The sequence below is a fragment of the Lygodium microphyllum genome, chromosome 11, assembly GCF_053477565.2.
Source record: "Lygodium microphyllum isolate KBCC chromosome 11, Lygodium_microphyllum_v1.1.10, whole genome shotgun sequence".
Taxonomy (NCBI): domain Eukaryota; kingdom Viridiplantae; phylum Streptophyta; class Polypodiopsida; order Schizaeales; family Lygodiaceae; genus Lygodium; species Lygodium microphyllum.
The window spans coordinates 34,240,203-34,253,044 of NC_141145.1; the positions used below are offsets into that span (position 1 = coordinate 34,240,203).

General features: G+C 40.3%; 1 protein-coding gene across 7 annotated transcripts in view; it reads right to left on the reverse strand.

Annotated features, from left to right (window-relative positions):
- LOC148028691 (phytyl ester synthase 1, chloroplastic-like) overlaps nucleotides 1–12,842 on the reverse strand; it is an 89,777-nt gene that overhangs the window by 54,257 nt on the left and 22,678 nt on the right. For 6 of the 7 annotated variants that reach the window (XR_015692311.1, XR_015692313.1, XR_015692312.1 and 3 more), the window contains exons 2-9: nucleotides 9,979–10,183; nucleotides 9,792–9,896; nucleotides 8,602–8,778; nucleotides 8,354–8,451; nucleotides 6,823–7,021; nucleotides 6,671–6,721; nucleotides 6,488–6,562; nucleotides 6,315–6,394 (exon numbers count right to left, since the gene is read on the reverse strand). Coding sequence is in view for 2 of the 7 variants with exons in the window: in XM_087687481.1 (XP_087543607.1) it covers nucleotides 6,315–6,394; nucleotides 6,488–6,562; nucleotides 6,671–6,721; nucleotides 6,823–7,021; nucleotides 8,354–8,451; nucleotides 8,602–8,778; nucleotides 9,792–9,896; nucleotides 9,979–10,183 (990 nt within the window). In the remaining 5 variants the exon portion in view is untranslated. The remainder of the gene's footprint in view (nucleotides 1–6,314; nucleotides 6,395–6,487; nucleotides 6,563–6,670; nucleotides 6,722–6,822; nucleotides 7,022–8,353; nucleotides 8,452–8,601; nucleotides 8,779–9,791; nucleotides 9,897–9,978; nucleotides 10,184–12,842) is intronic. The other variant, XR_015692315.1, reaches the window with a different exon arrangement.

A 12,842-nucleotide genomic window follows, 5' to 3' on the forward strand; every position in this document is an offset into this window, starting at 1 on the left:
CAGTTATTCCTCTTCTTTGGCTGCTTTACCACGTTCCATTTGATCTAGTGCCTGCATCCATACTTTAGATTGCACAACTTTACATGCTTTCAGACTTGATTTAGTTGGCTCAATTTGCAGCCCATAGGTAGCTGCATCAATTGCTGCGTAGGCATTCATTACAGCTAAATCTTCTAATCTTTTCTTCATTCCACCATTGCCAAAATTTGGCTCCTATGGAAGACCAGTTTCAGCTGCATGAATTTTTCCGTCTTTCCAAAAGACGAGCTTCTATGCTTTAGCCTCACAAAAGATAGAACACTCCCTATTGTCATGTTGTTGCCTGTCGCACCAAATACAGCGCCTCTTAAAGCCTTCTCTGATGGGTCTTTGAGTTGATAATCGTCCTCGTTCTTCAACTTTGACATCCAGCTTCTCCACCTTGGAACTAATTTCTGTAAGATTCAGATGAAGGTCACGCATGCTTTTAATGAGTTCATCCATTACATCATTTTTAGAAGGAACAGAAGAAGAAAGAGTTGGTTGATTAGTCAAAGGAATAGGGGATTTTGAAGGTGGAACAAGCTCCATCAATGGAGTTGTTGAAGTTGAAGTAGAGCCCAATCTTAGCCGTATCCGCTCTCTTCGACCAATCATGTTAACTGCATCAGTAACATCTGTCCATGCAATCTTAACTCCTGATTCGGAGATAGCATCTTCTAGTCGATCAGTAAGCTTTTCTTGCAAAATGGAATCTGTAGCCTTAAGGAATAATTCAATCTTCTGACCTTCCATACTTTGTTGGTCTTCAACATCAAGTTGTCCAAATTTAGTTTCAAACTCATGGTATAAAGCGGTTGCAGCTAAACCTTTGTTGGATTTCTCAACCCAATTAGTGAAACTTTTCTTCGTCATTAGACCAGAGTCTTCTAAGAAAAATTCTTTGCGTAGGGCTTTTTTGAATGCAGCCCAATCCGCATCTTGCTGAAAAAGACCATGGATTCTTTCTTGAAAACCGTGCTTGGCTAGTCTGGCAAAATAACAGCTCCATACATATTGTGATATACCAAAGAAGAGTATTTTTTCAACATATAAGCGAATAAAAACAGAGACATTTTGACCATTAAATTGTTTTAATTCACGCCCAACTTCCTCTAGGGCCTTGATAGCTGTAGAATCAATCTTCTCTTCCTCTTGCCTTTGTTGTTGTTATTGTAACATTTGGATTTGTTGTTGCTAAGTCTCCTGCAGTATGCACACCAATTGTTGTAGAGTATCTCTTGAAGAATCTCCCATCTTGGAGTTCTCTTACACCGATCTTCACGTCGGGTTCACTAATGTCGCAGCGCGTAGAGTTGAAGGTCACCACAGGGGTTTGGCAAGAGAAGAATGTATGGGGGTTCAAGCGCTTTTACTTCGGAGATAGTAGAGATAAGAAAAGGGTTCAAGGTTTCAAGCCAAGTTCTTGAAGATAAGATACAGCGGGCTGAAGGTAGATTTAGAGAGAGGAGTAAACGGAAGAGAAGGGGTTCGAAGAGATTGAAGATATAGAAGAATACTCCCAAAAAGAATTAGAAAATATAGAAGAATACTAAAGAGATGAAGCATGTCAGTTTCTTTCAGCATTATGAGAAAATATAACTCTAATAGACAAAAACATGTACAAAATAATACATTCCTTTATGCTGATCAGATCGCCAATCTGATGCCCTCCATTAGCTCCCAAAGGAGGTTAAATACCAGGACATCTGACCAAAATTCAGCCAGATCACTTCTTCATCTCCCACTTCGGAGTGTTGTTCACTGCCTGAAAACAGCGATCGCGCATCGCGCGATTTCGTCAATCTCTGTTTTGACATAAAATCCTCTCAAATTAGCTGAAATCTACATGCTTTCTTTTACATGTCATCCTAATCTAGAAGTTGTCTATAGTTTTTATGGATTTTTCCAAGAGAGAATATCTAGAATATCAAAATTTGACTAAAAACTTGTCCAAAAAAATCTAATATTTTGAACCATGGACACTAATACTAATGCCTAAAGTGGCATTGGCTCTTTAAATCTAAAAGGAAGCCACACTCTAGATTTTTTTACACGGTGTGCGCGTAGCGGTACGACAATGTGGAATATAAACCATTTTCCTCTCTACCACCATCATTTACATCCTTAATTCTTTCATCTTTTCCACACACTTCTCCACCTTCATTCACTCCTATATCAAGGACGCATGTTACCACTCAATCTTTTGATTTTACTTCTTCTTTTCCGCAAGATATGGAAGATGCTCATGATGAAGAAACGCTTCAAACTAAGTATTGGTTCATTAGTCCCAAAGAGGATAGGTTTTTCCAGTTGCACTCAAGAAATTACAAGAATCTATGGTAAGTACTCTTTCATCTGTTCCTTTAGCTTTTACATCTCATGGTCAATTTGATTTTGGTGAGTCATCATCATTTGCATTTAATTGACAAAAGGAACCTAATACATTTCCCACATCTACACAAATGACAAATCCATTTAATCTCCCATCCACTAGTTCCATTGCACAATTCTTTTAGCCTCCATTAAGTGCACCTTACATGTCTTCACACATCACACCAGGGGTCCGCCCTTAAGCACGCCTTTTAGGACCTCGTCTTTTCCTCACCCTAGTAGTGTCTCTGTGATAAAGGTTCATCCTCCTATCCCCACATTTTAACGTTTTTCATGGCTTGGAAATGCCACCCAACCTTCATCGAGTACAGATCTGTTGGTACCACAGTTTGCCTCCATGGCATTATCTAGTGGGCCTTCTGCTCATTTTGCTATACCCTAGCTAACCGTTGGACAAGGCTTACATGTCCTGGTGCCTCCACCTCCATCAACACTTCATAAAAACATTCATATTCCAGTGTCTCCGTATCAATCGGCACCCATTGGACATTATCAATCCATTTCTACCTACCCACCTCCCCCTCCTCCTTATCCCTCTCCGCCAGCTTCTTATTCCACTTATCCAACACCTCGTGATTCTTCCTCCTCATCAGTCAAACATGACTTTAATGATAAGACTCATTTTAACAGGTCAAACTTCACTACTTATTCAAATCTGATGAGACATATCCTTGACTCACAGAGCTGATGGAAGGGATTGGAACCTCAACCTAATCACGCACTTGTTCCATACAAGGTTGTCCGCTCATGGAAAGCTGGGAATACCTGCGCTATTGTCGAGCTGATGCAAGGTCTATTACCTGAATTTCATTCACAACTTCGGTATTTTGACTTAACATCCGAGCATTGGGCACATTTGTTGACCGCTATGCAGCTTGGGATAGGACCCATCATATCAATTCGGATCATGAGCTCCAAAACTTTAAATTCATTGACCGGGATGACTTGAAAGTCGAGTTGGCTGAGTATCAGTGTCTTCTCGCCAAGTCCTCAATCACATTGTTTCTAAACAAGCTGTCAAGAAAATACTTCCATTTTGTGCAACAACTGATCTCACAGCCCACTATGCCCACTTTCTATGAGTTAAGTGTCAATACTATGTTACGCTTAGTTGTTCGATCAGTTTCATAGTTTGACCTCCTCAAAGAGGGCTCTCATTGCTTCTTCTCAAAAGGGGCAACAAGCAAAGGATAAATAAAATCAAAATCCGAATCAAAATCAAAATTAACTATAAGACCTAAGGAATCTCCCAGTCATCGCTAAGACCTGGGTGGCAAAATGTTCCAAAGAAAAATCGGTATTGTCAACATTGTCAAAAGGCTAGCCATTTTAACGACGAGTGTTAAACATAGGCAAGAGGTACCATGAAGGCTTCCACAACCGAGGCCGACTATCGAGCTCTTTTTTATGCTACCACACAGGCTATCTACTTGAGAAACTTACTTGCAACACTTCACTTTCCATACGACTCTCCCACTATTGTCTACTATGACAACTAGAGTACCATTGCCCTTGCGGGCAATCCGATCATTACACCACGGAAGTGGCATGTGGGGGTCTACTTTCACTTCACCAAAGAGCAGGTTAAGCTAGGTACCATACGCCTAAAGTTTGTGCCTTCCTCCAACAACTTTGCAGACATATTGACTAATTCACTTAATCGGCCAGCGTTGCAGTATATTCTACCCAGGATCGGCTTGGATACACTCTCCTCTACTTCTTCAAATTGATGGGGAGAGTATAATTTCCTCCGTCTTTCCCTTTCACTTTGAGAGGAGACAACATTCTTCTCTTGATAGTGACGGGATGTTGTTCACAATTTCTTTTTCAAACAGTATTGTATATTGTACTTTGTATCTTCATCCACATCATTAGGATGACATGATTGTAAAAGGGAACTTAGGCAAGTGAATAATTCATTTGCGAGGACACTATCCAACTAGCATTGTTGAATAGCATTTTGCATGAGTATGATCACACCTGCATTGTCTCTTGCATACCTCCAATGCATTGGCATTTTATTCTGTAAACATGCATTTGTGCACATTTATCCCTTTTCGGTCTTTCTAAGCGGTCAACTCTAGATCCGCCATATTCGTGGCATTGCACATGGCAGTCTCCCTTGCTTACTCAACTTTGCTAGCTTGCTTTCCACACATCTTTCTTGTCTCTCTATATACCCCCCATATTTGCTGCATACTCCACTAGCCTATTTCTTTGTCATCGACCTCCAATAGTGGTAGGGATAGCCTGTCTATATTCTGAAAGCCTTTGGATCTTATTACTCGTCTCCCGTCCGTTACTTAATCAACCGCCACCTCCCCTTTTTTGAAACAATTGTTATCAAACCCAAAAAAAGAGAAAAAAGTTCATTGTGTTTCATTTGCCTTCGCATGACTTGGTAGGCCACTGGACCGCCAACGTACACCCTTTGTCCAATGCCTTGGCCTCTTTGGGGTGACCACTTGGACTCCCTTAGTAAGATAATCATAACCTTTGTAGTCTTGGTAGACCACTGGCAGCCACCATGCAACCTTTATCCAATGCCCTAGATACTTTGGGGTGGGACACCTAGGGGTAAAAACATGTACAAACTAAAACACTCAAAAATTTGGATTGGCCTTCCTTTCTAGCTCAATTTTTGGGCCTAAGAGGGGGTGTTGAGCTAACATAAGCATTACACACTGAATTAGCCACTTAAACAGTCCCAACAATACTTAATTAATGAGAACCCTAAATTGGTGCGTGGTTCAAGAGAGTTTTAAATAGGTGTGTGATACAAGGTTCCAAGACTTTCTATGAATAGATAGGCTTCCCTCCATTCAGCCCAATCTCATTTTTGCAAGTTTGAGGCCCTCTAGCTTCATTGCTCACAACCGCTTTGTGGAGGACATCTTAGCCAAAGGCGCCCATCCATCAGGCGCCTGTTTCCAACCTCCATCGCGCAATCTACATCACTTTTTGCTGCTTTTGCTAATCAACCACATCGTCTACAGCTAGAAACCAGTTGAGCTTCTGTGTTTGTGATCTGTGGCTGTTGTATGGACCATCACATGATCATACCTGCGTTTTTACTGCCATCAACTTGCCACATTATCATATCTGTGTTTTTACTACCATTAGCCTGCCACATCATCATCAACTTGCTCCATTTGTAGATTTCTCTCTCCTCTGCCTGTCCGCCGACACAAATCCACCGACCAGCACAACGCACTACTGTGTTTCCTGCTGACCGACACATGGAGGCTGCCTTGCTGCGTTTCGGGATCCATCAAGAGTACAACACTCTCTCCCACTCAGCATCTCTGCCTCGGTCCTCGAAACACGAGAGTTTAGGGTACAATATTCATTCTTGCACAGTTTGTTTGCTGCATGAGCATTGTATATTCAGTATTCAGTCATTTATTCAGATTCCACTGTGTTCATTGTCTCTAAGTTACCCTCACACTAACTATGTTCTTTTGGGATTATGCTTTGTCATACCCTTTCATTTATGTTTTTGTGTTAGGGTGTCTCTTCACACTATAAGCTTCAAAGCAAAAACATGAAGGGACAGCACCCAAATACCCACAATGGAGTAGAGGGTCACCTCATTAACAGTTTGCATTCAGAATTCACAAGTGATTTGTCTTTCCCAATTGGCAAGTTGTAGGTTTTGATCATTTATGCTACCCTTCAATATGAGGAAAAGAATATGTAGAGGGAAGCCACAACACATGATCATTGCCCTCTCAAAATCGAGAGCTAGTGTTAAATGTTTAGTTTGTTTGTCCGTATTGAAGTTGTTCAAAAGAAGGTTTTGAATTGCTGAAAAGATAATAGTGATATGTTCTGATGGCTGTGTAAAGCCTTATTTGCAAAAGTTGGAAACAAGTGCAAGATGCTTTCTTTAACCAAAGTACCTCTCAAAAATCCGGCCAACACTTGTTCTCCAATGGCCTGGATGAGCTAGGCCTCGACAACGAAAGCCACGCAGAAAGAGCTGTAAAGCAGCAACTCAATCAAATCTAGATCAGAAGAAGATGAGCTGAAAATATAAAAAGGCCTTATTATTAAAGAGTTGTTTGACACCAACCTCATGGAAAAGAAGAGGTGTGTCATAAAAACCAAACATAGTATGATTTCCTACAAACAGTATTGGTCGTTTCAGCTGATCCAGGTTGGTCTGTGTTAGCACCTCAGTCCAAGAAAAAGCAAACAAATTTTGAAGGGGGATAATTTTGTAGCAGCAACAAAAAAGGTGGCACTAAGCCCTCACCTCTGGAGATGGTAGATTTTCCTCTCCACAAACTAGGGGAGATGTTAACATCTGCAATGTAAAAAGAGACCAGAAAACAGCCTCAGTAGTGACCATAGGCTATTATTTAGGTTATAATGTGATTTGGGACAATTAAAGCATAGGTCACAGACCCGCCAAGGAGCAAGAAATCTTCCCAGCTCATCCAAAGCTTCATCCCGATCTTTTCCATTTCCATTTTCATTTTGGAATAAAGTACTAAGTTCTACAGAGCTTGAAGGCATGCCATTTGAAAGTTTTGGCACACCAAAACCATGCATCTCCATAATCAGGGACAAATCTACTGAATCTTCAAGAAGAGCAGTGTGTCCACTGTAGTTTGTCAAAAACTAGTCAATTCAAGCAAAGAAATACAGGTGGTATCATGTGACTATTTGCTCCAAGAAGAGCAGTGTGTCAACTATAGTTTGTCAAACATTATACAATTCAATCAACAAATGCAATTGGTATCATATAACTCATCTACTTAAATAATCTCATTGCTCATATCTCCATTAATTTTCTAAGATACTACAAAACTGTTACACTGTTAATATATATTTATGTAGAATTCCCAGGCCGATAATGTTTTCCACTAGTTTCTGATTTATTTGTTAGGTGACCTTCATAGGGGTGAACTTTGAAGTGCCACCATGGAGATAATCCCCAAGAGAAGCAAGGGCGACTGGAAAGCATTTATTGGTATTCTTCTCAAAGCTCAGACCTAGGAGAAATATGAAATATTATTTTCTCAGATGCCAACTGACGTGGCACTACAGGAGACAAGCAGAATACTGTTGTTTCTTGAAACCTGAAAAACTTGCACCTCAGTATTCACTACCTATGTTGACACATAACATTTATAAACATTGTCAATGAAACCCACGAGACACTTGCCAAAAGTATGGCTCAAAATGGACATACAGTGCATGCAAACAGCAATGTATTGCAACCCGAATCTGTGAACAAATGAGCCAATTAAGAAGGATGGTGGTGATTTGAAGAAGCTACATACAAAGAGGAATTACATGCATATGTGAAGGTTCTATAAAAAGGAGCTGAGGAAGCCAAAGCCCAAGGAAAAATCCAAGTGGAATTGTCTCCAACTTGTCACTTCCCAGGGGCCTGATTCATATTCCCTATTGGTAAGCCACATCTGCAGTCACCAGTCGCTGACAGAGTATCAAGCTTTGACAGACCTCAAAAAGCAAGTGGAAGGATTCCTCCCTTACTATCAGCAATTACATGATCAAGTCCAAGAATGTAAAAGGAAATTTCAGAAGCAGGAGCAGGAGTGGACATCATAATCACACAGGTGACTCATCTCAAACAAGGAAACCAGGCATTGGCATTACATAGGCAACTATTTTGGAAATACTGCTCATAATTGCCACTCCAGCAAAAACTATTGTAAAAGTTAAATGTGTCATAAAGACAACTGCCATTGGGGCCTTTCCCTCTGGAAAATGTAGGCTTGACTATCCAATTTCCAGCACTATGCGTCAAGTTCAGTGTTTCAAAGCTACATTCCTAGTTTTCCAAATTTGGTTCCCTTGAGCTTAACTCTTTATTTGACTTGCTATACCATTGTAGGTCTTTAAACTTATGAGAAGCATTAGCATCCAAACCTTTAAAAGAATTCGATATAAGATCTGTCAAATGCACCTGTGAGGTAAAATGATACGTTTTGCATTGGGCAGAAGTCTCTGTAGCCTGCCCCCTTCTTCCACTGCTGATAGCACATTGTCTTTTGCAGATGTTATCTGCTAGGACAGAAAGACGAGAGCATCCAAAACATAAGCTAGTGGCTTCACATAAAATCAGCACAAAAACATATTGTTCATAATACAAAGAACATAAATTAATCAAATCTCTCTCATTTAAATATGAAGACCTGACACAGTCACACCTACCACAAGTGTCGGGATTTTTATAGAGTTGAGATTTTCGTCAGTCAATCCACTGCTGTCATTAAGAAGTAAAAAACGCCATGCTGCACATGCCACTGGGACCAGATCAACAGGAGATAATATATCCTGTGGTTGAGATCTGACTCGTTCTCTGTTAACCATAAGGGGTAGTAAAATATCCTGTACCCAAATTCATATGAGATATTCTGACCCTCTTGACAGATTATATATATAAGTATCATGCTATACAAAAGGATGCCCTCTCCAGACTATTGGACTGTTCAAAAGTAGAAAGACGTGATTGTGTGGATATGCTGTTAACCAAGTGACATTTAAGATTTATTTACAAGTCTTACAGAATGCATCCAAACTTGTTTCCCCACTGATATTTGGCTCTTGAATGAAGCAACTTTTAGCCAAAAAAAATCAGCAAAATTCTTAGCCGCAAACTCAATAATACAACATAGTATCTCGTCCAGAAATCATGTAGAGCACCTTCAGTTTCCTGGTCATACAGCTAAAGCTGTGTAATTGTTTTCAGAAAATCAACTCTGCAGTACAGGAACAGGATTCTAGATGCCAAATTATGGCTAGATATGACTTTGTTATTGGAGTTAGCTTCTGAAAGAGGTAATAACACCATCAGACAGCAAACATCCATTTGTATTGAAAAACTTGACTGGAAGAATGCAGTCCATTGATACTCTGGACCTTGATACAAGGAAGCTTTAACTATACTTATGAGAATGAAAATGAGCTCTTCAAGGCTAGCAGGCAAGACAAACAGAAATAATGGGAGAAGGGAATAGATGGAGCACTAAAAGGAGAAATCAATGGCAGGGGTATGACCAGTTAATATGGGAGTAGTAAGCTCTATTTAGTATGCGTACAGTTGCACAACCCATCCATGCATGACTTAGTACACCTTTGCTCAAATGCTCAAGCATTGCTTTGTATTTTGTTGCAATAAATGGCAGTGAAATTTTTCTATGACAAATTTGATGACTTCGGTCTTCCAGCATCAAAGGCAACTAAGTTTACTGAATAGGTAGAAAGTGCAGGCTAAGCTTTATAAAGACTAAGAACTCATCAACGTAACACAACCATCAATCTAGATGAATCTACTGCACAAATTTGCCTTGTCTTTTCAAGTTGGAAGAGATACTAGGCATTAGTTGTGTGTGAAGTGATACCTGGGCGATTTTGTATAATTCCTCAGGAAATAATGCCAGCAAACCAGTGCCTGAGAGAATACTCGCAAGAGGGTTACTCTTTTGGAAGTTGGTGGCAGGGTTCACCTACTCAGAACCAGCATCCGTTATTCTTCTTGTTGAATAACCTTAGAGTTGCTGACTAATCTTCCAGGGGAATAAAACATACCAGCACCAAACGAGAAAATACATCAGGAGCCGAAAGAGCCAAGTGAAGTGCCAATGGTCCACCAAATGATTCGCCAACTAATGTTATATCACATTTATGACCAGCAGCAACCTGCTCTTTCTTTAGAAGAGGAATTAATATGTGTACTAGTTTTTCCCACGACGATCTGTCAGTTGTAGGAATATAAATACATCTAACATCATACCTGCAGATATAATCAAATGACAAATCCTGATAAATTTTTCAGATGCTACCAACTGTCATTAAGATTTAAAGAACACTGCAAAAACACTCCAACTTCATGCTCATTGTGATGCTGCTATGTTATCATCTGCAAAGTAGGATTCAAATTTCATTCTCTTATATTCTTCTTCATTGGATTATATACATCCTCTCTGCTGCTACTGATTATTGTTTTTACACAAAAACAAATTAAACTATATTGATCAAAACATGTCAACATATGTGAAACAGATCATTTGAGGGGCTTCTACTGTTTCCAGTATCAAAACCTTTCCAATTTTCACATGTTCTCAAATGGAACAACAAACATGGAGAACTCAATACAACTCAAATGATCGAAACTCAAAAATCACACTTTTGGAAGTCAAAAAAATATGTAAAGTGAGAAGATAACCTGAGTATGGGGTTCTATTTTCTGGAGACATCATTCCAATTCCAAACCAGAAATTGACATTGGAAAATAAGGATTGAGAACAATTTAACTGACCTTTTCTAGTTTTGAAAGTAGTTACTGATTACGTCTCTTTAGTTTTGTATTTATCTAGTAGTAGCTTGACTTTGACACAAAAGTATGGTAGCCAAACGGATGATGTTCTCTTAGGAAGAATTCCTGAAAGGCAATTGTATTTGTAGCATTGCAGATTGAGTTGCTCAAGTGACTCATCTTTCCTCAAGGCTAGCATTTTAAAAAATCATGGGGTTGTTGAGGTGCTGCAAGTCTGACTGCTACATACAATTTTCTCAGGAGCTCACTGAGAAAATCGTTAAGTTGTCTATGGACTCTTGTCCACATTATGGCCATCCTATAAGTGTACCTCCTCCTGAAAAATGTCATTCAGGAACGCAGATTTCACATCCACCTGACACATGAGTAAATGGTGGTCAGCTGCAAGAGCTAGAACAGCCCAAATGGTAGGCATATGGGCAGTCAGAGCAGCAAAGGTCTCCAAGTAGTCTAAACCTGTAGTCTAAACCTGCCTTCTATGCAAAACCCTTGGCAACAACCCTTGCCTTGTGCTTGTTCAAGGTGCCATCAGCCAAGTACTTGGTCTTATAGACCCACTTCACACCGATCACCTTTTGACTCGATGGACCTGGAACCAACTCCCGTGTCTCATTGCACTTGATAGAATCAAGCTCTTCCTCCATAGCGCAGAGCCATGTCTCTTGTGCTAGGGCCTCCTGAAGAATGCTAGACTCTCTATCCTCCAAAACCCAAGTCATAAGGGCATAGTTCACACAATGTGAATGCACTAACAGCTGTTGCAATCTGACTAAACAAGGACCCTCCAATGTCTCTCGAAAAGAGAGAACTCTAGGATCCTACATGAATCTCTGAAACCGTTGGGGGATCACATAAGGCTGCTTATTCTGTGAGGAAGACTAAGGGGACTTCAGCACTTGTGGTAAACCTACATTTGAAAGGGGCTCCCCCTCTCGCAACTCAATGTCCCATGAAGAAGAATGGGGAGAAAAAGGAGAATCTGGTGGAGGAGGGGAAGGTAAGGGACAAAGAGATAGAGATGCCGAAGAAGAAGAAGAAGAAGAAGAAGAGGTACTAATAGGCGGCTTGGAAGGGAGAGGGGGTGCCGAAGGTGGAGGGGGTGGAGGTGAAGATCCACCTAATGAAGCACCATCAAGGGGAAGTATCAAAGGTAATGTCCTCATCAAACACAACATCTTGGGTCACCACCACTTTGCTAATATCAAGATCGTAGAGTATGTAGCTTTTGGTTATACAACTATAACCAACAAAAATATGTTGCTTGGACTTGGCATCGAGCTTTCCCTCTTTTTCTTATCGACATGTACATAGGTATTGCATCCAAAGATGTAAAAATGGGCATTAAGAGGCTTCTTGCCAAAGAAGGCCTATAAGAGTCATATTTTGCAAGGCAATAGTTAGGGACCTATTGCAAATATGAACCATGGTAGAAATTGTTTTAACCTTGAGGGTGTGAGATATCCTTGAGGTGTTAGTGAAACCAGCCTTCCTTCTCGGATAGGGTGGTTTAACCTGATTAAGCACTTAATTACAGCAATTAGCAAATGAACATAAACTGAAATGCTCACTTTACCTTCATAAATTTGGACAATGGACACCCTGTTGGCCCCAAAACTTGCGCCCCTTTCGGTATTTCTTTAATTTCAATTGCTGATGGATAAATTACAAGCCGAGATTTCACGATCTCCTTGGCTGATTCAAAAGCCCCTTGCTGTTCCAATAATCAGCAAAGCATTAGGGCAAATTGCCCCTTGATTGTCACCCAGGACTTGCTCTAATGGAACCCCAACTGGTCAAATGCTACCCCAAATTCACAATAGATGGGCTGGCATCTGAAATCCTCACAATTCCACGAATTTCCGGTGCTAATTTCAGTGTACAATGCCTTTGACTAATGGCACGGGTCCCAAGGTGGCTGCTAAACCCTAATTATTGCTGTAATTTAGGGTTTACAGCAGTAAACTCTTTGCTGTCCGCCAAATATGGCTGTACTCTACTACCAATGGCTAAGAATTACTGAGAATGCTTGAGCATAGACTGGAGGAGATGAGAGAATGCTGTAAAGAGAGAGAAAATCAGCTAAAATGTATATTTTAATTGTTAGAAATCAAGCTCA